The sequence below is a fragment of the Gavia stellata genome, chromosome 1 (assembly GCF_030936135.1).
Source record: "Gavia stellata isolate bGavSte3 chromosome 1, bGavSte3.hap2, whole genome shotgun sequence".
NCBI lineage: Eukaryota > Metazoa > Chordata > Aves > Gaviiformes > Gaviidae > Gavia > Gavia stellata.
The window spans coordinates 72,573,105-72,597,170 of NC_082594.1; the positions used below are offsets into that span (position 1 = coordinate 72,573,105).

General features: G+C 39.2%; 3 protein-coding genes across 3 annotated transcripts in view; 2 read left to right on the forward strand and 1 right to left on the reverse strand.

Moving 5' to 3' along the window:
* MGAT4A (alpha-1,3-mannosyl-glycoprotein 4-beta-N-acetylglucosaminyltransferase A) overlaps positions 1–8,197 on the forward strand; it is an 80,334-nt gene extending 72,137 nt beyond the window's left edge. The window contains exons 12-15 of the mRNA XM_059818890.1: positions 3,711–3,789; positions 6,025–6,091; positions 7,704–7,816; positions 7,990–8,197. Coding sequence (XP_059674873.1) covers positions 3,711–3,789; positions 6,025–6,091; positions 7,704–7,816; positions 7,990–8,016 — 286 coding nt within the window. The 3' untranslated portion in view covers positions 8,017–8,197. The remainder of the gene's footprint in view (positions 1–3,710; positions 3,790–6,024; positions 6,092–7,703; positions 7,817–7,989) is intronic.
* A 5,557-nt stretch (positions 8,198–13,754) lies between these two features.
* On the reverse strand, positions 13,755–17,983 carry UNC50 (unc-50 inner nuclear membrane RNA binding protein). The gene is made up of 5 exons (XM_009818318.2): positions 17,704–17,983; positions 16,690–16,810; positions 14,687–14,826; positions 14,511–14,612; positions 13,755–13,973 (listed from the first exon to the last, which is right to left on the reverse strand). Exons 1-5 carry the CDS (start codon positions 17,981–17,983, stop codon positions 13,837–13,839), a joined length of 780 nt encoding a protein of 259 aa, XP_009816620.1. The 3' UTR covers positions 13,755–13,836.
* Positions 17,984–18,785: 802 nt separating this feature from the next.
* Positions 18,786–23,154, forward strand: LOC104262212 (cytochrome c oxidase assembly factor 5). Its single transcript, XM_059821813.1, has 3 exons — positions 18,786–18,955; positions 19,476–19,559; positions 21,734–23,154. The coding sequence occupies exons 1-3, from the start codon at positions 18,854–18,856 to the stop codon at positions 21,773–21,775; spliced, it is 228 nt and encodes a 75-aa protein (XP_059677796.1). The 5' UTR covers positions 18,786–18,853; the 3' UTR covers positions 21,776–23,154.
* Positions 23,155–24,066: the final 912 nt, after the last annotated feature.

Genomic DNA, 24,066 nt, shown 5'->3' on the forward strand with positions numbered 1-24,066 from the left:
CTGAACGTGACAATTGACATTTTTCTTTGCAACTTTGACTTTGCTCTATTTTGTTGTTTGGTTTTTTTTAAACTTTCAATGCGCTTTACATTTTATTATGTAATTTTTTTGGTCATATGAGACGTTAATGTCTAGCATCCTCTATTCCTCTCATACTACGTTGAGTTGATGACCAGAATGTATGCAAGTTGGTTCATACAAGTAGTAACTTCTGGCATGGGGGAGGTTGTCTCTGGTTTTGAGTATCTATAGTAGCTAGTTATTTATCTTTGACCTGTGCATTTTTAAAAAGATACTGCCAGAGAAAAAGGTTCTCTAAGGTTCAGTTACATTAGTATTTAATTTACCAGTTGTAAGTTAGAGTTACTTTTGTCTGATGACTTCCATCAAGAATGTCCAAATGCATCCATGTTTGTATTTTGTAATAATGCTGTGAAGTAATATTCCAGAAGGTGGTAGTATTTTTTTTTTTAACTACAGGTGAATTTGTATTTCTTTGGGACTACTGTATTTAGAGGTTTATGGCTTTCAGAATTTTAATTTGAAAGAATGGTTTAGGAGGTGTTATGTTTAAGCAGCAGGTAGACAAGAATATCTTAGTGATTCCATCCTAAGAAAAATGTCAGTTAACTGGGGGGAAAGCATGTTTTTAGTGTTTACATGGACTGTCACCTATAAATCGCAGGACAGATGTCAGAATAACTTAGCCAAAAGCACAGCTAGGTCTGTGTCTTTCAGTTTCTGTATCAGGAAAAATCTTCCATAGTCTGAAAACCTTGAAAACTTGTGATTTATCAATATGTCAGGGAGGCAAGTTTTACAAAAGAACAGCTAATGACACTTCTTTTAGGACCTGTAGAATAGCTGTTTATTTGTAAATTAAGTTTTATTTCAAATATTTTTTTAATTTGTAAATTTTATTTCTAAGCAAAAGATTAATCATAGATGTGAACTGTGTATGTATATTCGTACTTCTATTTTTAATCTGTGTAACTTTTTCTGTCTAAGTAGGTGTTATCTGTCAAGTGTTCAAGCAAGGCTCAGATATAAAAATATCCCTTCCTTTCTAAACATAATTTTAAGTAAGATGTGACATATGCATATGTTATGTATGTGTGTGCATATGGGTAGACAGATAGTTACAAAAAACATACTAGAAAAGCAGGTTTGGTTACATGAAAATCTAGAAATGAGTTTTTATTAATTACTTCCATAAATTGTTTTGGCATTGTGCCAACTTTTGAGTGCCTTGCCCTAGTGGAGTAATAACTGCTGAGGAGAGGAAGCCACACTTCAGTTTCAAAAGTTGATAGCACAGTAGGAGAAATGGTTGGTGATGTTTGTATGGTTGAAGGGTTGTTTTTAAAAACAAACACCCCCCCCCCCCAAATAAATGAATACCCCTCCCCCCACAAACAAAACAACAAACCACCACCACCACCATTTCACCCCTGCCCGCTCCCCCCACAAAACACACCCACCCAAACATCCGAAACCCATTTTCACTTGAGAGCACAGCGATCACAGATCACGAGGAGTTTTTGTGGCTTTTTAGGTGCTTCTTCTCAGAAATAAGATTTGTGAACTAGAAAGCACTAAGGAAAAGCACTGTGTCTATGGTTTGGTTGGAGTGTTTGATGGCAGCACCTTAGATGTGAGTGTTTGATCGCTTGCATTTTAAAATAAGTCTCCTTAGAATTTTCAGTGTTTTCAAGAGAAAAATTCCCAGTAACAATTAGGGTATCTGACAGACTAAAGGATGGCAAGTTAGATCTGCTAGGTCAGAAGACAGCAGAATATACTTTTGTCCTCTTCTGGTCAGCTTTGCCAAGAGTTTTGTTTTGCTTATTGAAACACATAATAAAGGCATCTTCCTAGAAAGGATAATAAAGTCCTTGAGGTTTTTTGGATGTCACTGATGCTTAGAAGAAGTTACAAGATTTTTCTTGGAAGAACTGTGGATGTTTTAGGTAGCTTGTGGATGTTTTAGGTAGCTTGTGTACTTTAGAATTGACTAACCTTTACATTAAACTACAGCGGGGAAATTATTTTTCTTGAAGCACATACAATGCTGAATCTTGCTGAATCCAGTTTTGTTCTGCAGTTCAATCTGTGCAGTTCTGCTGAAACCGCTGCAATAGAAATCAATGTAGCTTTCTTATGTCAGAGTGTGTGGTTTTACTCATTTTCTGAGCCTTGATGAAAGAAATGTTAGATGTGTGTGTGTGTCTTTGTATTTTTTATATCACTTCTATCATTTTGGGATCACAGACATTTCAAAGTCAGGGTCAGAGAGCTCTGTTTTCTACTTCTTGTCTTGTAGCTATGGAGTGTGGTTTAATGGCAAGTACTTACCTGGCTTAAGACATATTGGATAAAGACAAGCTGGAATTTACATCTCCAATTATATTTTAATAAATTGCAAATTGAGCTAATGTTTGTAATTTTAATCAAGTGATAATTTCTGAACTAATTTTGTCCCTGGCTGCTGATGTATTTAATGTCGAAGATGGTGCTTACTGTTAATTTCTCTAAGTTCCAATTGAAGAAAGGTTTGAAATGTGATGATGGATTTTTACATATTCATTTAAACATATCAAAAGTAAAATGGGCCTGTTAAAAGTGGCAACTGGATAGGTGTAATATTTAGGTAGTCTTTCACAGTAATCTGAATAAACTCAGTGGTCCACTAGAAAAAATGGTAAGACATGAACAATTTTTCAAGCATTGATACCACCTAGTGGTAAAAAATATTGTTACTCATTTACATAATATGTATTCAAAAGAATATGAAGTTTGTGTTTATATATAAAGGGGAATTAAGCTGTGTCTTTTGTAACATTATTTACACATGCGTAGTACTGCAAAAGCTGTTTGAGAGTGGGCAGCTAGAATTTGAACACTTGCACTTCACTGCTTGATATGTATAGGGATGATTTTGGTACAGTTTTAAGCATATTTACTCTGTCCCATTAAAAAAAAAAAAAGAAATTTTGTTAAATGCACAACTGAATGAGGGTAACGGGGACTTTGCACAGGTATTAAAAAATCCCATGTCCTTTTCTGTGTGTGTATGCATGTCAAACATGTGTGGGGAAAAAATAATAAATCTGTCTTTGGAATAGAAGTTTGAATTCAGGGAGCGTTAAGGGTGTGGATATGGGTTGGGAATTCCTGGCACGGTCATTAATGAGACTTTGCAGAGAACCAGAGTGGAGAGCTGGTCTTGGGGGAAACTGTCCTGGCAAAATGTTGACTTGGATAAGTTCCTAGAACTCGTTCAGAATGGATCTGCAGAGTTCATCTTGTGGGCACAAGGACGGGGTAGTGCATGGTGGGAAGCTATGGGGAGAGGCTGAGGGAAGGCAGGGCTTCTGCTTCTGGAGGCGATACCAGTGCATGCCAGGCAATAATGACTACAGTGTTGGTCACTTAGTACAATGCAATCTGTCAAGATCAGATTATGGAAACTACCTTTCTAAGCAAAATATTGCCCAACTACTCTTTAAAAAATGCAAAAATTTAGCCTTTTCAGTTACGGTAGTGTATAAAACCATCTTTCATTTCTTATCGTAAGCTGATGTAGCTTCAGTGTAAAAGTTACGTTTATAATTGTAACATCCCTAATGTGACTATTAACATATAGGATGGTAACTTACATCAGTCAGAACTGGTTATGTAGACTTTTATTTTTCTCTTCTCGTTTATAGGTACTTGTTTCACAGTGGCAACCCAGAGCATCCAGGAGACATACTTCTAAACACAACTGTGGAAGTTCTGCCTTTTCAGGTATGAATTTATTGATTTGTGTCTTCTCCATTATAGGATAAAAGCAAAACCTTCTAATTTTATTGACTTTTTAACAGGGTGAGGGAGATATGAATGCTTTCTTTTTTAATTGTAGGATCTTGATGCTCTGATGCTTTCAATACTTTTTCTTTTTTAATTGGATCTATTAACAGAAAACTGTTGTAACTATTCAGATGTTCATTCAGAGTGCAGTTTGCTACAAGTGCTGTTGGTAATTTGGAAGTGAACAAGCTCATTTTCTTCCAATTCACTGCTACTATTTAAAACAAAAAAATAACCTATCTTCCCTCTCCTGTGTATTTTGGAAAATGGGAAAGCTAAGTCAGTCTGCTTTTTGACTTAGTAAAGAAGTCTTGGTTCAGGAATTGACACACATACAAACCTTACCAGATACTGAAATATCTGGACTCTTAAACCAAATGTGTTCTCTTCTCCTGATTACTGATTTTTTTTTTTTTTTTCCATAAATCTGTTTGAGTTTTATCTCAGGAGGGCACTACACTACCTAAAGTATAGTCTTGCTTGAAGCCAAATGTTACGGGTTCTTTTTGTTCAACTAGATACTATAGCTAACCATTTATATCACAAAACTCTGTCAGAGGATTAAGATACTGCTTCAGACAAGTTTATTTTATTTAGTATTAAATAGCAAAGTGTTTTTAACTTCTCCCATACACCTGGTGTAGGTATCTTGAAATCTGTGTCTAAATTACCGTATGCTGAATCTCTTTTTCTTTGTTTGCTTGTGGTTTTTTTGTTTGGGTTTTTTTTTTTTTTTTTAAATGATCATGGAGGAGTTCACTTCTCCATTCTTGCAGTCTGCCTTCCTGGGAGCAAGCAAAAATAGGAATTTCTGACCACCCTAACCCCTTAAAAGAAGTTTGTCAGTTTGATTCTAATTATACAACATGATATGTGAGATGTAATATCATATTATAAGATTTATGGGTTTTGTTTCTCAACATCTTTGGAAATACGTTCAACTATAAAAACAGCAGCAGCCCTCACTTCATCTAGGCCCAAGATACCACAAGAATGCACAAGATAATGAGAAAAAATGTGCATCAAACATCTCTCTTTTTTTTTTTTTTTGGCTACACTTGACAGTGAAATGTCCTTCAAACAGAAGCATGTCTTAAGGCAGTAATGCTACCGAGCTTCCATTGCTATTGACACAATTTGTGGAAAGGTAAATGGGAAATTCTGCATCTGGCCCGTTCCTAAGCCACTGGTATCAGCAGAAAATGTCACTGATATGAGGACAACAGCTGCAGAATGATAGGTACTGTCCTGAGGGAGCTATTTCTCCACCATGGACTTCTTTAGAGCTGGAAGCCCATTCAGGTACTGTGACCCTGATCCTCCCTAACTAGAATTCAGAAAAACAAAAAACCAATACTTAAAAACCAGAGTGCCCCCAGACTGGATTTGTCTGGGACTCAAGCAACACACTCAAAAAACCCCAAAACCAAACAAAAAACACCTAAACCAAAAAAACTCCAACAAAACAAACTCCACTTTTACAGCAGCCTCCCTTAAAAGTAGGAATGAAAAATAAAAAAGCTGATGGATTTAATCTCCTGTTTTGTCAAGCATTTTTAATTGATTCCTAGGAATTTCTTACAGTGGGTCTTTTAGTATTGGATCATGTGATTCTGGTTGTAATTTTCCAGCTGGTTTTGAAGCTCTGGTCTACAATCTCATTTTTCCGTGCTTATTAAAGAAACTTATTGATACCCATCCCTTTTTAGTGGGGCAGTGATAATTGCAATGCTTCCCTCACTGGTCTGTTGACTTTTCATCTCGTCCAAATTCTTACATCAAAAAGTAAGCTGTAAGTTTCATTTGTCCTGAGAGAAATCTCTGGTTTAACCATAGGAAAAGAAGGAAAGATCCTGCCTTTGCTTTTCTTCTGCTGTGTATGCGAGTATCTGCTATGTATTCTGTTCACATGGCAGTTACCATGCGAGTTATGTGGGGCACTTAAAGTACTTCTTTTTTCTACTTTGAAGCCAAATACTGTTCAGTTCTGGAACACTGCTGCTCTTTCTTTTTTTGTATTGGCTTGTCTAAGACTATAAATAACTGTTCTAGGCTGGTTCATAATTATTTAGAAAAGATGGATGATGAATATATAATAAGTGCACACACATTTGTCTTTCCCTGGCAAAATCATTTGTCAGAAATAATCTCATTTGTGCTTTGTTGTTCTAGAATGAAGAACTGGTATTAAGCAAAGAAACCAAAGACAAACGCTTAGAGGATGGTTACTTCAGGATAGGTATGTCACAGTAGAAAGAAATGTGTATTGTTACTATTGCAACAGTTAAGACATTTTCTTTAAAACCAAAACAAACCTAAAACTGAGTTTTGATCATTCATTTTTTGGGTACGTGACCTTGTAGGCTTTGCTTAATGTTGTTTCCAATATTTCTTTTCTGAGACTGATGTACTAAACAAAGATCTAGTGTGACTCTTAGTTGTACTGCAGCTACATCCAACTTCTCTGCCAGGATCGATCACCTAGATTATTGTAGAGGCATTTCCAGGCTGTGTAAGATCACCTCTTCTGTCCTGTTGTTGTCCCACAAGTTGGGTTCTTTATCCAGTGTGCAAGTGGCCAATAAACACACAGAGTCGAGATACTTGTTTATTTCATGTCTGCACAGAGATGGGTGCTAAGTGGTAACTCCACAAAGCTAGCATACCTCGGTTAACACATGGTTAAGCGTTTGTACATTCCAAGCAACAGTTATCAGCACTTTTTACAGTTAGCTTAGTTATCCTTGTTCCCATTGGTTCTTAGATGCCTCATGTTCGCTTAAAGTCACAGCATCCTCTCTTTTTACTGCACATACTCCGTGAGGAAGGGGCTTTTGTTGGTAAGGGGTTTCCCTATCTGAGGCTGGTGTTTTTACTATGTTAATTAGGACAGCTCACTCATAGTTCAAGCAACTTTCTCTGGTTTTCTCAGCGGCTTTGTTCCCTTTGTGCTCATCTTGGTGTTTCCTTGCTTGACTGATTTATGGTGCCATCCTGTTCCTTCTCCCAGGGCCATGTCTTGTTAACTGAGCAATATACTTTGTTTCATTTCTTACCTATCTCCAAAACTGTGACTGCAGGAGTGCCTCTATGTGAGCTGTTGTGCTTGGCCTGGATTTGAACCCTCCCTACAGACAATCAGCTGTCTTGTCATGGGATGAGATTGGCATTTCCACAGCCAAGTGGCTGTTGGGGAAGGTGGCAGGATATCTGTTGTCCAGGAAGAGAAATTTTACTTAGGGATTGTATTTAGTTTGCTGGACATAGGTTGGGCATCCCTGTTACAATGAAAGCAAGTTTTTTCATCTTAATGAATTGCAGATGCTGTGTATATGTTTAAAGTGTGAAGTCTAACTGGGCTTTTAAATTAGATTCTTTTTCATCCTCATATGATTGAAGATCCTTTAAATAGGAATACATTAAGCATGAATGATACCCCTTGTCCTTAATCCTCCTTGAAAACACATAAGCCAGGGAATCCATGTGTAGTTCCATGACATTAAATGAAAATCTGTGCCAAAATCTTCAGAGTTTGAGGTGTTCATACCCTTAGACAGTTCCAAAGCTTTTATTCTTATGTGTAATCCTGTTCAGATCGGTGTGCTCTGATGATACACCCCATCTTGTTTGCTGCTTTGAAGCTGAATCTGATACCAAAAATTGCTGGCTGTCTTTTGTTTTGGGAATGACACCAGTCAACCCTGCAGCCACAGCAATAGGTTTCACCTATTGTGATACTCCAGATACTTATTTTTTTTTATTATTCCCCCCCCCCTGCCCCGGACACAGATTTTGTACTTTAGTTTGTTGAACAGGAGTTAATTGAGGATATGCTTTTGCTTCTTTTGCAGGGAAATTTGAAAATGGTGTAGCTGAAGGAACAGTTGACCCCAGCCTAAACCCTATTTCATCATTCCGGCTTTCAGTGATACAAAATTCAGCAGTTTGGGCAATTCTGAATGAGGTGAGAGGTGGTATAACCTTTTAAAAATAAAACCGGCAAATGTGAGATTTCTTCATTCTGCCAGTGTGTTGAAGCTCAAAATTTTGGCTAACGATGAAAACAGTTACCTCTTATTACTGAGAAATGTAACACCCTAAAACATGACTTCTTTTTTTTCTGATTCTCTATTTCAGATTCATATTAAAAAGATTACAAACTGATCATGGAAATCTGCTTCAGAGGAAAAAGAAAGAATCCTTGAAAACTTTTCCTACAAAATCTGACATCCTTAGCAAGTCACAAATGAAAATACTGAGCATGCACCTTATTCCAGATTTCTTTCATTGTCACTTAAACTCTACCTCTTGTGAAATCTACTGTAGATGAGAAGATTGTATTTACCCCTTCTTATCTGATCCATCCAGAAACTGATGCTCCACACTGATAATGTTCGTCTGAGGCCTAAGTTGTCCTCCACTTTAATGTGACTTTACCATCTTATGGTTACAGAACCCTGCTACACTTAACCTGTACTATTTTGATAGTATAGTAATATAGAGAAGTTGTACATATTGTTACATTCCTTGAAGAAGAAAAAAAAAATATAATTATTGTTAAATATGTTTTATGAAGGGGGTACTTTCGGAGTTCCATTTATTTTCTATAACAAGAACCCTCTTTTATAGACTGTCAGGGATATATATTAAAAATGTTAGGGATATTTAATTTATTAAAATAATTTGAAAAGTACATATTTTTATGCAGTAAAATTTTAAATTGATATAGGTTTTTTTATGAATTCTCTAGTTTAAGTTATCTTTCTACATTTTTCTTTGGAGATGCAAACATAAATTAATACCATATTTCAAATATACTGCCATGTTTAAAAAAACTAGATTAAGTTTCTAAATTATGTAGTTTTGTACACAGAATCTGAATGATGTTCAGAGGCATTAACAGAGTTCTGAAGAGCATTATTCTTCGGGGCTGTGAAATTCCACCATGTACAGTTTGTAGCCACATAAAAAGCATGCTGAAATGTCTTGTTTCATATTATGTACTAAATCTGCAGTGATTTTAGATTGAATCCATTGCATTTTAGAAGAATTTTTTCAATTCCAAACAGTTCTTTCTAAAAATCTTTGTAGACATTTCCTAGCCTGGACAAATTCATTTTCTGTACTGAAAAAATCATTCTCCAGCTTTGCTTTGGAGTGACAGAGGTTACCTTTTATCAAAAGAATTAATAGCAGTTAGATACATTTGATCTGCAGAGGTCTCCTTTTAAAAAGTTCTGTTATTGCAGTGTTTATTTTAGATACATTACAGTGAGTAGTTATGGTTTATTTTTATTTTCTTCCATTTTTCAAGAGCAAGGTTTCAGTTTGACTCCTTTATTGATCAGCGTAGTAACTCGCACTAACTTCTAATAGGAACTGAATTTGGCCTCAAGTTAGTACCCTGCCTTTTTGTTTCAAGGGAAACAACAGTGATCTTAAGTGCATCAGAAGCCCAGTCAGGAACAGAAAGTGGTTTGGATTAAATCCAGAGCAGAATTGTTGCAGAACTAATGCTGCCGCTGCTCTTAAGAGTCCTTCTACTTAGGTGCTTATGTGTAAGGATACAGGCATGGGAAGATTTAAGTTACCCAGTCAGAAATGGTCAGGAGGGAGAGAGGCAGAAATGCCTCTTAAATAGGAACGAAATGCCTGATTGATACTGGAGGGGAGGCATCTACCCTGGCTGGGGATTCTCAGCTGTGCTGTGAACCAGCCTCCTGGAATTGACATCTCAAAAGCTGGCCCAGTTTTCCCTGTGGAAGAAAACCTCTGTTATCCTCAACATCTTTGTGGTCAGGGCACAGATGCGCCAAACCTGTTGCGGGATCCCTGATCTAGAGAGAGGATCCCGACTTCCTATCTCCTCCACCATGAAAGTTCGACTGATAGATTTGGCCTCTTTTTCATGATGTGTTTATAAGGAGCAGGAGCCTAAACCGGACTCTCCAGCACTGCAAGCTGAAAGCCATCACCACTGGGATATAGAGTCAACCTGTCTTTTCTTCTGCCTTGTTGGAAAATTGTGTTGTAACTTTGACAGTTCAGCAATATTCAAGTTTAAGAGCTTAATTACTTCTATAGACCGTAGTCATTTTGGTTTAGTTGTGTTGTCTGAGGACACAGGGAAGACAAGATTTGTACACAGAGATAAGACCTGTTTAGACTGATTGATGTTAAGTTGAAGAAAAGTAGAAGGCTACCAGGCGGGCCTTGTTTACTTTTTTCTGATCGCATCCAGTGGCGTAAATAGAATGTTACTTGGAAAGCTCATCTTGCCCATGGAGACTGTGGGCATAAGCTAAGCACTGGCCTCATAAATGGAGTTTATTCTTGGATTTAGGAACGTGGGTGAATAGGGTCAGAACCCTGTGTGAATCTAGCCTATTGTGGTGCTACAGCCCAGTTCGTTATATGTATAACGCCACACCATCATATTATTGCCATGCAATGGCTTTTTATCACACATTAGCTAGCAAAGGTCTAAGAAAGTATTTAGGTTTTCTTCTCAGCTGTGCCTGTGAATGAATGATGCAAGTAATTTAAACTATAACTATTTATTAGAATTTAGGTTGCAGAAATATGCTAGATATTGCAGTTTCTTAATGTAAGTAGTTTTGCTGACAGTCACTTTCATCTTCTTCCACGAGTTCAAAAGTTTACTGATACCACTTACGAAGAAAGCTGTGTGCTTGTTCTCAAAGGGTTCCTGTTCCTGATGTTTCACAGTAGTTAAGATGAATCATTGCTAGTACATTTAAATATAGAACCCTTACCACATTGATTGCAGGACTCTGGTGTTACCAGTTTATTTAGTTTTCAAAAATGTTGACAGGAAGTTTATCAAAGACAACAAATTAACTAGTGCTTGGTAAAATACGTGGACTTTTTTCTAAAGATTGTTGCATTTTTATTACATTGTACTAGCAGGAGTTGGAAATACTCTGGGCTGCTTTAAGCATTCCTGAGCTTATGTGGTCTCTAAATAAATGTGCCACATTAATACAAATTACATTTTATAGATTTGGGTGAATTCAGACCTGGTGTAATCAGATAGTTCTGCAAATTGGCTTGGAAATTTTGCTGAGAAACAGAAAAAGCGGGAAGAATATTTTCTATCTAATTATCTCTGCAGACAGCTACTTTGGGCTTTCTACCTTTCACATTCCAGTCCCCAAGTCAAGCTAAAGTGGTGCAAGCCTCCTTCCTGGAATGATGATGAAATAAGACTGCTTCAGCTGTTTGACTCAATAGTCATGAACTGTTTATGGCTGGGTATACTCTGGAGGGGCTGGTGCCTCTTATGTGTCTCAGTCGTTAAGTTACAGTATTACCACAAGAGTTCCTCAGCATCTTAAACCTATTACCTGATTTTTGGGAGTTTTTTCCTACATGTATTTAATTTCAAGTTATTTTTGTTGTGGCCTTAAAAATCCCCTCTAGGCCACTGAATCTTATAGTAATCAAATGATGGAAAGTGTTTCAAAATAAACTGCATTACCCTATGATCCTGTTAGCTCCTTCAGATGCTGTTAAAGCTTCAGAAAAGACAACTGCTGTGAAACCAAAGGCATTACCAGAAACCTTCATTATCTGGGCAAAGTATTCTGAACAGCTTATACTGGATGCCAGACAGACCAGCTGATATGAGCACTGGCTTTTCTGAGCTGATCAGCCTTGCTCTGGACCAAGGAAATACAAGACTGTCAGTATAATCGTGCTTTGGTCATTCAGTGGGTAGTCCTACTGAAAACTTTGTAAATAATCTGAACAGGATGTGATCCCAAATTACCACTTTTTTATTTTTTGTTTAATTAAAGAGTGTTTCTAAAGCACTGTATAAGGCTTTGCGCTATTGCAGGCACCTCAACCATTTAATTGCATTGATAGAAAATATTTCTCTAGATACATTTGTTTTTTCTTAACTGAAAGATGGCTTAGAAATATTCAAACAGATAAACATACAATTCATGGACCAATAAAAGACTGGACTCTTCTGTCATTGCTGCTTGTCTAGCTCTATCGAAAGCAGTTTTTAAATACCTTGAGTCAGCTAGAGCAAAGCAATTTATACTTTGTGTATGTGCTACACGATTCCTTGAATGGGCTGGAGTGCGGTTAGTCTTTGGCAAAATTGAATGAGTGTGTAACATTTTTCCTTTGTTTTTTTCCAAGTATATTATCATTTCAGTAGTGTCTGTTTTTTGTTGGAAATACTTGCTCCAGATGAAGTATTGTAGTAATTTGTAGTTTGCTTCCAACTTGGAAAATATTATTGTAGTCTTGGGGGGGGAGGGGGGAGAATTAAACCTCTTTAAACCTTGCTCCCCTGAAATAAATTAACCCTAGGTTCTATATTTGTTCTTACTAGGAAGGATGTATTCTGAAAAAGCTAAAGCAAGTAACTGTACTAGAAAGGGAAGAAAACCCTTATGTTTTTAAATCATCTTTACAATCACCAGCAAAATGCTGAAAGGCTATTAAACAACTGCTGTTTTCAGGCTAGCATTGATAGCTTACATAAAAAACTCACCCCATACAGATCTGATAAATTGGTCTTTGAGAGTGTCACTTTTCTGACCTTAGTGGTCTCTTAAGGATTTTGCCGATTTCTGCTGTAAACAGTGAGCTGCTAGAACTTCAAGTAGCTTAATTTTGAGAACGATGAAGCCTTCTTTCAAGGGGATGACCTTTGCTGTCTCTAAAGGGAAGGTACGAAGGCCCCGAGTCCTTTGTTGATTTCACTGGTATTGCACCATAGGGCGCTAAATATGAAGTGTTTTTACTGTTGAACTGAAGTGGGTGATCACTGGTGCTAGGATTCCTGTTAGGGAGAAGGTGTATAGTTAGGCTGCAGCTGCCTGCAGGACGGGAGTTCATGCTGTTAGCCAGGGTGGGAGCAGGTCCTGACTGGAATCCTTTGCCTTTGGTGGATCAGCGGTTCAGTGCATTCCTTGTTAAAAGGGGAATGTTGCTCAGTGTCTGCTGAGAGGGGAATGCAATTCTCTTCAAGCCTTAACAGTGGCTGAAACACACAGTACTGTAAGATGCACTGCCAGCATATTTGGTATTTTAAGATAAATATAGTTTTTCCTTAGAGATCAAATTCTAGTATTGAAACTGTAACCAGTTTACTCTTGTATTGTTTTGGAAACTGAATCCTAATGCTCATGTTTCATACGGAACACTCTGCTTTGGAAAGTTGTCATCTTCATTTTCCAGAAGACATTGTTTGTGATGGTCAGTTTCTATTCCTGCCTTGTGGACTTTACAGCTGCAGGTGCTGCCACGAGCCCATCCTTGTAGCCCAGCTAAACTTGTACTTCCCTTCTGTGTTCATTGACCTGCCCCTTGTAATGGTGGATGTAATAATACCCACTGGACTTCTAGAGATTGGGTTTAAAAACTTGCTGCTATATTTGGAAACCTGATATGATATGGGTCATGTTAATTGTGCCTTTCATCACTGTTTTTTCTGTGTGCCAGAGTTGTCCATGTGTATTTGAAGTAGTCATTAAAATAAATCTGTTCTCAAGTTCTTTCATGAAAGGAGGGGACAGTTCTGTATCTAGAGACAGTTGTTGCTCTACCATTGCAACACATTAAGATCCCTACTTTCACACAATCCCAAGGCAAGGTATTCCAATATTATTCTTAAATAAAACCCTCATAATGTAGAGCTTATGCCAGTACACGCAAAATATCTGCAGTAAGAGTTAGCTAAATAGACCTGTTGCAGTTAAATTTAAGCTACAGAGATGTACATGTAACTTGTTTTTAGGAATGTACTGCAAAAGTATTTGAACAAAATTGTTAACATGTTTACTGTTGTAAATATTTTAATAAAAAAGGACACTTCAGACTTTTTTTACAATTATCTACAATAAAGAGAAATTTACAACCATTTACAAAATGTTCTTAACTTTTTACTGTCAAGACAGCTAAGATAAACAAAATAAACATTAGATACATGAAATCCTGGTTTTATTTCACTCTGTATTTATAAAAGGAACAAAGCATCTTGGTGAAGTTCCATCCACATGCTAATGAGATCAAATAGAGCATGATGAGAAGTGCAAACGGATACAGAAGAATAGCCGTGTTCTTCAAAAAGGGCAATGCTGAAAGGGAAGCAACAAGAAGCAAATATAAAGTAGTGCTCTTTCAAAAAAGGTGCTTCACTTGCTCAAAGAGAACAAGACGAAATAGTGCTGCTCTACCACCTGCCTTAGCAGTCAGGTTTGTCATCTCTGCCCTCCTAGTACTACCACTATCACAGATTAACAAGTACCTGAGTTAATTGGTATAGGTAATGCGCTGGGAAACTGTTTCACCTGAAATGGCAGTCTTAACTCGCTACAGAACTTGTAGCCGATGCAACCATTTTGAAGTGGATTTACAGAGGAACAAGAAAAAGAAGTTGTGATGCTACAGGTCTAATACAAGAAGGGAAGTGGCTATGGGGAAGAATATAAGTTCTTTGGTTAAGATGTCCACCCATCTGGAAACATGGATTGGTAAATTTCTATCAAACTTCTTTTACCACAAATAAAGAATTACTTCAACACCCAGGTTAGCCTCTGCTTAATAAATTAATAGGCTCAAACCATGCTCTTGTTTTTAGTCAAACAAATAGAAAAGAAGGTGCTGTTACTCACCACTGTATCCTAGGAATGTCACATAGATGTAATAGCCGATTGCAATCAGCCATAATGTATTCCCAACAAAATACCCAATGACAGAATCAGATATGATGACATCTGAAAGAGACAACTTCTCTCAGCTGTTTTGATAGAGCATGATTTTGAAGCAGAGCACAAAATATTCTACTTACAGTTGATGAAAAACAGCTGGATAAAATGCAAAATCACTAGAAGTGGATAGAAAGCATTCAGATGAACATCAAAGGCGTATCCCCACTCCACATCATAGTCTCTGTTCTGCTGCTTCACCAAGTACTTATTAGAAATGAACCTACATGAAAAGATATTTGAGAATGTTGTTAATGTGAATCTATAAAGCTGACTGACAAAACATTGGTTTGAGATAGTCAGCCACATGTGATCCCAACTCTGTACCCCAACAAAGTATCTGGGAGAAAAACATGCAAGAATTACGCAGACCAGGCTATCATTAGAACATTTTTGTTAAAACTGGAATTAGATTCCTTGCGTTCACCAGGCAGCTGAAAAACACTGCTGGTAATACAGCACCAGAACTTATTTTTTAAATAGGTTGGTGCTACAATTTTATCAGTGCAATTACAGGTTCTTTAGGCAGTGTGCTACCCTTCTACACACACAGAGATGACTTCAGAAAGTTCTCGTACACAATCAGTACACCTCACACAGAGATGGGTCTATTTTATCTCTACAGAAATGGCACTCTTGAAGGACAGGAAGAGGGCAGGCTAGCACTTAGAGATGTGCCCATTCTTACTGAAAAGAAGCACTAACAGAACGCGCACTGCCTGGTGTTACGGACTATGGAACAAGCCTTAAGATTTTGTTTTCTTCAGCTGAAGTTCTGACATCAGAAAATTTATCCCATTTAGAAGACCAAGAAGTCAACACAGGCTCAGAAATTGGAAGTTAAGAGACCAAAGCTTTCATGGCAGCTTCCTCTTGATACGCTCTTTGTGCCACGGGCAGGGTCAGAAAGAGGCAGAGCCTGCGTGCAAGGTGAAGCCAGGCGAGAAGGAGTTTAGACTCATTAGGAATGGGGGAAGCTTTTGAGAAAAAGGTGAGCAGACACTGGAAGAAGGGACTTGAACCAAACTGGAGCCAGGTGAATGGTATTTAGGCCTGCAGGAAGCTGACTGAAGGACAGAGGAAAACCAGCAGATGCTGAAGTCTTTCTGGTTCAGGAGACTGCATCCCAAGTCACAAATCGCTGGAGGATGGGGGGAAGCATTACTATATGATCTTCCCCAAGCATTTTATGGGCTGTCCCAGACAGGAGCATAGGTCAGGTGGATCAATCAGCTACAGTTCTTGTATGTACCTCATCTTGAATTTTGCAATTACAAGCGGGAGTTCCGGAGGTCACTGTTTGAAAGAAATCTATCCCTTTTCCAATCGGCATCAATTTAAGATGTCAGCTCCATTACTAAAAACTCTTAAGTGCCCTTGCTTTCTTCAGTTCCTTGTAAAAGAAAAATTCTTCCCTTTGGTGCCCTCAGCTTGCTACAGCGCAGAAACAGTGACTTCCTGTTGGCTGATGGTTCCCTTGCTGATGCAGGACACATCTGTAATGTGCTGAGGCCTGGGTTATAAACTGACTTGCTATTACCCCTCCCCCTCTGTAAGTCTCTGGCCATTACAGGATAAGACTGGCAGCGACTACCACCAAAGTAACACAGCCAACATGCATGAAATAGAACAGACATTGCTTTTAGTGGAAATAGCTAAAATCATCAGCAAGAAACATGGGCCAATTGCATATTGCCTTACTTAAAAATAATCATCCTCGGGCTTACATTACTTAAGCTGTTCAACCAAAATAAGGAATGAAGAATTTTTTTTTTTATTACCACATTTTTTTATTTGGAATTATTGCTGAAGATTAACCAGCTCAAGAAGAAAGAAAACAAGCTGAAATGTTCATCATAATACAGACTTTCTGAACATTCATCTTTTGCATGAAATAGTAAAGAAAAAGATGTGTTCTTTTTTAAAAGCAACATTTTGAAACAATTACCACAACAGCACAAAACCTATACTCAACACATACTTTATAATTTTGCCCCAAAGAGAGAACCAAGTGTCTTGCAAACAGGAGGGGACTATCTGTGTCCCAACAGCAATACCGAGCTCAGTTTCAGACATCACTACTTACCACATTAGAGTTGCAATCAGGAGGCCAACGCCTACGCAGTCTATGAATACAACCCAAAGTAGCAGCTTTATTGTTTCAAAAAAACCCATGTCCAGCACAAATCCAAATCCTACAGTAGACACTGAAAGGAGAAAAAGACTATTAAAGTTAGCTGTGGAAAAGAAAGCATGAGATCTTAAATTGATACTTTTTCTGAGTATGTTACAAAATATTCCGTTTACTTATTATTTTTCTCCCTGAGGTTTTCAGTCCAACAGCTCATTCTTTCCACCAAGTACTAGGTATAATGCAATTTATTCATAATATAATCCCTTTCACAGATTGGAGAACACTCATCTGTACTTAGGCTTAATGATACAACAGCAAATTGTATTGCTTCCCCCCAGCTATCACACAATGCTACAACAGAATATTCTGTTTTGTAAAAGCTCCTTGGTTAACCCAAACCGTGCATGTGGTGATACACACTTTTATTTCAGAGTTAATTGTTTTGCTATTACTAACAGCAATGTGCTATATAACAGAAGATGACTAGGCTAATACTTAATGCATTTTACAATTCAGTCTAAAAGTTACATAAAACACTTTGTTTATAGCTTAATTCTGCAATATACAGAATCTCACTAGGGCCTTTATTGCAAAACCAGTATTTTATCTGTGACATTCAGATAAACCAAACGTTCAGCATTTTTTAACTAAAGCATTGCTGTATGGCATGGGGTTTCATTACCGTCTGTAAAGTTATAGGGAACTACATAGTCTGAAATGCAATAGAAAACAAGTTGCAATAGAGAGATTAATTCATGACTACATAGTATTAGTTATGCTTCCTCTGTTTTCTAATTTCCACCTTAACTTTCAAAATGTTAGGCCATTTTCTTCTATTCTACTTCGATTAAAAGATAATTCATATGGATTGCTCCTTTTTTGTGTGTGTGTGTTTAGAAGGCCACGAATGTTCATCTCAAAGCTTTCCCTCCCTCTCTTTTATGCTGTCTATTCTCCTGCACTCACCGCAGAGCCAGATACTGAGAAGTACTAAGAAAGCAGGATCATCTCTTGCCCATTGGTCCTTTGTCTGTTTTCTGTAGTGAAAGTTCCTATAAACCCTCTGTGGTGAAGTAAACAGGTAAAGCATCTGCCAAAGAGCAAACTCAAAGTCCATCTGTCGGAAGTGGAAGAGCCTCCGCAGGTACTTGTAGCGTTTTGCTCCAGCTGTATGCCTCGCAGCATCTCGGGGGCTCAGCGCACCGTTGCCCTGACTGCGAGAATTAACTGAAGTGGTCGGCAGCATTTTGCTGAAGAAGGAATTTCAAAAGATGCATTTGGTTTTGCATATAACGGGGACTGAAAATAAAATCATCCTATGCAGGTCACATCTGTAATACTGAAGTTACAGAAACTACGCACGAGTATAAACTATGACATTTCCAGGCGAGCCTGCCGAGGCCCGGCAGTCACTTTGCTGAATGCCGGGGAGGCGGCAAAGGGTCAACGAGGAGCAGGGAACAGCGCTTCCAGTACTGCCCCTCGGGCAGCCCCACGCCTGCGGCCACCGCCTCCTCAGCCCCGCGCGGCTGCGTGGCGGCGCCCGGCAAGGGGCTCTCTCCCGGCACTGCGCCCTCTCGCAAACGCAAAAGCGATTCACGGCGTTAACGGCCCACGGGCTTCGCGGGAGGCGAAAGGCCGGAGCGCGCAGCCAGGGTCAGGGGAGGGCCTACCGGCCTCCCCGCTCCGCTCGCAGTACAGCCCACGGCAGCCCGGCACCGCCCGAAGTGACCCCCAGAGCCGCTCCCACCCCGAACAGCCGCCGCCCTCTCAGCGGGACCCGCACCTCACGGCGGGGCGAGAAGCGCTGAACCCCCTCCCTCCCCCTAACGAACGGCTGGGCTCGCGCCCCCGCGCACGGTGAGGGGGCGGGGCCTCACCTGCTGCCCCGGCCCGCGGCACGACCCCCGCCTCACCCGGCGCTGGCGCCGCCACCCGCCCGCAGCCTTCCGGCAACGTCCGCGGCGCACGCGCTCCGCTTTCCTTCCCGGAGCCGCCCCGCCCTTTCCTCCCCCTGCCGGAAGCGGCGGCAGGGCTGGGAGCGGCAAGATGGCGGCCGCCGTCGTCGGCGGTGTCCGGGGGGGCCGCAGTGAGGCGTAAAGCCGGCCTTGCCGCCATGCCCAAGTACTACGAGGATAAGGAGGAGGACGGGCGGGCCTGCGGGGGGGTGAGGGAGGACCTGCGGCAGTGCCTGCTGGAGAGCCCCTGCGTCCTGCAGGTGAGCGCTGCCGCCGTCCCAGGAGAGAGCCCCGTAGTCCCCGGCCCAGCGTCGCGGCTGCTGCACTCGCCTCCTCCGGGTTAAACCCTGGGGGAAGCGCGCCCCGAGGCCCGCTCCCCGGCCCCGGTGGGCCAGGCGCACGGGAAGCCGCTGTCTGAGGCAGACCCCGCCGCACCCGCGGCCCTTCCTGACATAGGGGCGGCTTCTGGCGGGGCAAAACTGGTGCTGGGGCCGGGGGGCGCGCAGTCCCGACGTCTCGGGGTGCGCCTCTGGGTGGCAGAGGCGGCTTCCCGCTGGCGCGATCCAGTCCTCGGGAGAGAGAAGCTGTTATTTGGTCCCTTTCAAGCCTGTTAATTCGTGTTTAAAGCAGGTTAAGAAATGACAACTTCAGAAAAAAGTGCAAGTAACCGTTCCGTAGCAAGATCCTGAGTAAACCTTGTCTGAAGTATTTTGATGTCTCTTTGACAAGCTGCAGAAATCCATTACATTTTTTTTTAATCCTTTATTTTTAATCTAACAGGAAAACAAAAGCCCTAAACAATGTTTGAGGGAAGGACACTGTAGGAGTTTGCAAATGACATTTTTTGCATGCAAAAGATCAATGGTAAGTGTTTGTGGTATGTTTTCTGCTAGCAGCCTGGATGCCTTCTGTCCTTTTCCCTCTTTTCTGAGGAAAACCACTTTAATTCAGTAAAACTGGGATTATTAAGCAGAACAGGTCTTGCCTTTGAATTCCATTTAAAATACGCATGTTGTACACTGTTCTCATGAAGAAAAACAAAGTTGTAGAGTATGAAAAAGATGGGAAAATGCATGTTTAAATTGAATTAGGCTTAGAATGTGACAGGCAAATGAGGTAGGTATTTTTACTATTGTTTTTAGTAAAGCTTTGGCTTAAACAATATTAGTAGATCAGGTAATTGTAAGATAAGATATTGATAAGCTCAAAGATTTTTGAGGTCATTGGAATAGATGTGTATAGAGAACATTTAAGTGAAAAGGATGTCCTATTGAAAGAGACTTTCACTGTTGAAGCAGGCTCTCGCATTCAAGTTATGCTATCATTAGTTTTCTTGGAGGACTTGAGTTTGTGATGAACAGTTTATAGTGAGCTATTAAGTATGATAGTGAGAAGCCAGTTTTAAAAACGTAATTCGATGAAGTTTCCCCTATTTTGATAGGAGTTCCTTGTCCAGATGCATCTTGCTTGTGTTTCCATGACATTTAAAAAATAGTTAAGATGTGGCAAAGATGGTATCAAAACTTTATAAGCATGAGTAGTGCAGGGCTCATTTTTATTTGTAGCCAATGTGATACGTAATGAAGAATATACTGTACTGAAAATGTACCTATTTTTTTTTTCCATTCTGTATTTTTGCTTTTTGTACCTTTGCAGCTTTTTGTACCTCACCTATATGAACTGAATTAATGAAGTGACAAATTATTATTTCTATGCACAGGAAAAAACGCTGTGTATTTAATGCTTGAAATACTTACTTATTTGACGCTGCAGCAGCAATGTATGTATCTCCAGATGATGGGCCTGTATTTCTCTCTGTAGATCATTAAGGGAGCCTGATGAAACTAAGTTTCTAGCTAAGTGTCTGTAGTCATGCAGGAAGAGGCCTGGCTCTTATATGATTCTGTTTAACTGCTCCAAATTCTAAGGCTGAAGAATGACATTTGTCTTGTCCTGTTAACTCTGTAAATTTCAATAATCGTGCTGTGCCAGATTTGTTACGTGGTATAATAGTGAGGCTTAAAGAGTATCTAAAAGCAAGTTAGACACTAAATGCAGATATTGTTTACAATGTGCTATAATCATTAGGGGTTTTGCCTAGATGCTGTTTTCTTTGTAAGGAAATATATTCGCTTATCAGAGGAGTAAACTTGAGTACACTTTAGATTAAATTAAGGTAGGAACAAGGTTTAAAGTGGAAACTGCTTGGTTATTGAACAAGCTGCACCATCTTGCAGTTTAGCTCTTTACAAATTTTGCTGCAGTTCTGAACTCTGAAAGAGGGTTAGTTAATAGGGGTAAACGATGCATCCTCAATCTAATATTTGAATATGGCTGAATTGCCATCTGTAACTGCCATCTTCAAGATTGACTATCTAAATTCAGAAGAACTCTCCTGAGATCAAAGTATGTTTTTCTGCTGCACTGGGAAAGAACTTGCAATTTAGCTTCAGTAAGTGCTGCATCGCAGCTGTTTTTTTTAGCTTTGCTGCCATTTTTTGACTTCCATTAAACGTTTCTTTGTAACTGCCAAGAAGAAACTTGCAGATTTTACACGTTGAATATTATTTCAGTTTTTACTGATACTTTTTTCCAGACACGTGTTGTATTTAAGTTATCCCTGTCCTCAATAACATTTGCACTGACTCCCACTTCAACTCCATCTGAATTTTCCTCCTTCAGCTTGTCAGTTAACTTTGGAAAAACAGATCTAAGCAGATTTACGCTACCTTGTTTTCATGTGTTCCTTGCCATCCCACTATTCTGTTCTGTCATTTGTGTTGTTATGCTGTTTATTTCAGAAAGCACAGGATGCTTATCACATAATTTTAATTTTGTGTGAGAGTGAAGATAATACAATGTCTGTTTCATTGGAAGAACCCTATGATGTTTTGGCTACATCACTGATTTTCTTTACAGTGACTTCTGCTTTATTCTGTGCTTTCTTCTGATGTTACAAAGTACCAAGATAGCACAAGCACTCTGAAGTATTTCTTTTGCAAAATGTATGTTTTTAATATATTGACTTCAATTTTCAGTTGGATACCAGGGCAAGATTCAGAGGAAGGAAGGGGTACTGAAGTCCTCATGAAGAGACCCAGCCATGGGAAATCAGGGTTCATCAGCACTTTAAGCAAAATAGGGACTAAAGTAAGAAGATTGTATCTGCTGCATCCTTTCATGCAGTATTTTCATGGAAAATATCTACTCCTGAGAATTCTGCAAGATTGACCTGGATATGCATTTAAATGTTAAAAAGAAGGCAAGCATAAAACTGCAAGTTCTGGCCAAAATGGTTACTTGTCATGCACTTGCAATAAAATATGTAAAATCCAGAATAAGCTGTAGAAGTAACCATTCTGTTTTGAAGTGAAGCTGTCTTTTGTGGTTTTACTAGTTCTGATCATGCTTTACTATTACACATAATACAAGATACGGAACTGGGAGTTCACTCAACTGCTATCCCAGGGGGTACCTCAGGATAGAGCTGTCAGAGGTGACAAGTTGACCAAGGTTGTGCAAGCTGCTTCCTCCCCAGGGGGTTTGTTACTCAATAAACCTGCACTAATAGGTAGGAGTGGCGATGTTTTAGCAGTGCCACATACACAAGGATGGCATCTCTTTCCTCTTGCTACGAATTCCGTATAATGTGATGATTGATATACACGTTTATTAGCACAGTTTAGTCTTGTTGGACAGCTAGATTAAAATTTGGTTAAATTAAAGGATGACTGATTTATTTTTCAGTAATCTGTCTTCTTGTATTGACACAAGTTCAAGAGAACTAAAGCATTATTCTAGTCAATGACTTGAAAGCTGTATGCCAGGAAGTAGCTAATTATGTATCTTTGGATGGGTGAGGAAGGTATTCCTCAGCCCAACAGTTAAGGAGACCATGGCTGCTATTACTGTGTTCTAGAAGTGTTTACAACAGTATTTAAGTTCCTCTGAGATGATCCTGAATGATCTTTCTGCATTATTTTCCAAGCCAGTGTATAAATAGTAATACTAGGGATGATGATCTGGACTTTATTGTGTTTATAGGAAGTCGTGCTCCACAAATTTACTTTGTGAGCATTTTTCTTGTTTTCACTTTGTCTCTTCTCTCTAAATTCTTCGGTTCACATTTATGGATGTAAAATGTTCAAACTGCCATTCATATTCATTTAAATTGTAACTAGTTAATGCTGTATACGTCTTAAAACTTGCTCTTCCTGTAGAATTTTTTTGTACTTGAGTAAAATTTTGTATGGTTTCATAAAACAGCGGCAGTGAAAAAGCAAAAAAATGAATAGAGGAAAATACTGTTTCGCTTTTCTTTGATCAAGGATGACCGTGGCAGATCTGTCTGCAGTATGACAGTGTTCTTCGAGACATAAATAACATCAATCAATTAGTCTCTCTTGCCCCACCCTGGTAAGGAAGTGAGATTTCTGGGGGTAACAAGCATTAAATAGTGCTTAAGCTGTGACTGTGGCCAATACTTACTGGTTCTGTTTAAGAACTTGCTTCTGAAGATTATTTCTTTTTCCTTCCTTCAGTGTCTCTACCTCCTTCCTGCCTTTTGAAGCCTTTAAGAAATAAATGGTAGTGTAACTCTTACATGTGGAAACTCAAATAACTTCAGACAAGCTGATGAGAAACAAGATTAGAAAATAGTGAGAGGGCAGAGAGTTATAGCAACTTCTTTTCTTGGCTAAAGGTTATAGCCATGTGGTTGATTTACGTTTAGTCTGAACAGATGCACGCAACACTTAACTCTTTGTAAAATTGGTGACTTCAGTGAATGAGTGCATGTTGATGATTTAATTCTGTCCGTCTTAAGCAACTGCTCTGTGATCAGTCAAAGTATGTTTCTGTTCCTTGTATGTGTAGGATTTTATTTTTGCAATCATAAATCAACACCAATTTCACATTTCCATGTTCTGTTGATCACGTGAAAGCTGGTTGATTTGTTGAAGTGCTGTAAACATCCTTTGTTTTCCACAGCCTGGTTACCATATTATCTCTTTAGGTATACTAAAATGATAAATTGATATGATGTCTATAAGAGTATTCTTAACGTAGCACTCTAATTTCAAAGTATTACTCACCAGCCTTCTCCATGGGTGAAAAAAAAAATTTAAAAAGGGAGTAAATATAAATTCAAAGGCACTTGGCAGGTGGTTAAATACCAGTTAGAAGAGTGGGAATGGTATGTGGTTTTGGTAGTTAAGGACTCTTACGGTTTGCCCAGCCACAGGGGACTATAGGCTGGGTGGTTCAGGTGATCTGTTCCTTTCTCAGCCGTAATCACTGAGCCTCACCTAATGGTGCTGCAGAAGCTCCTTTTGGAAAGGAGCAGGCAGATAACAGATCATAGATGGATAAC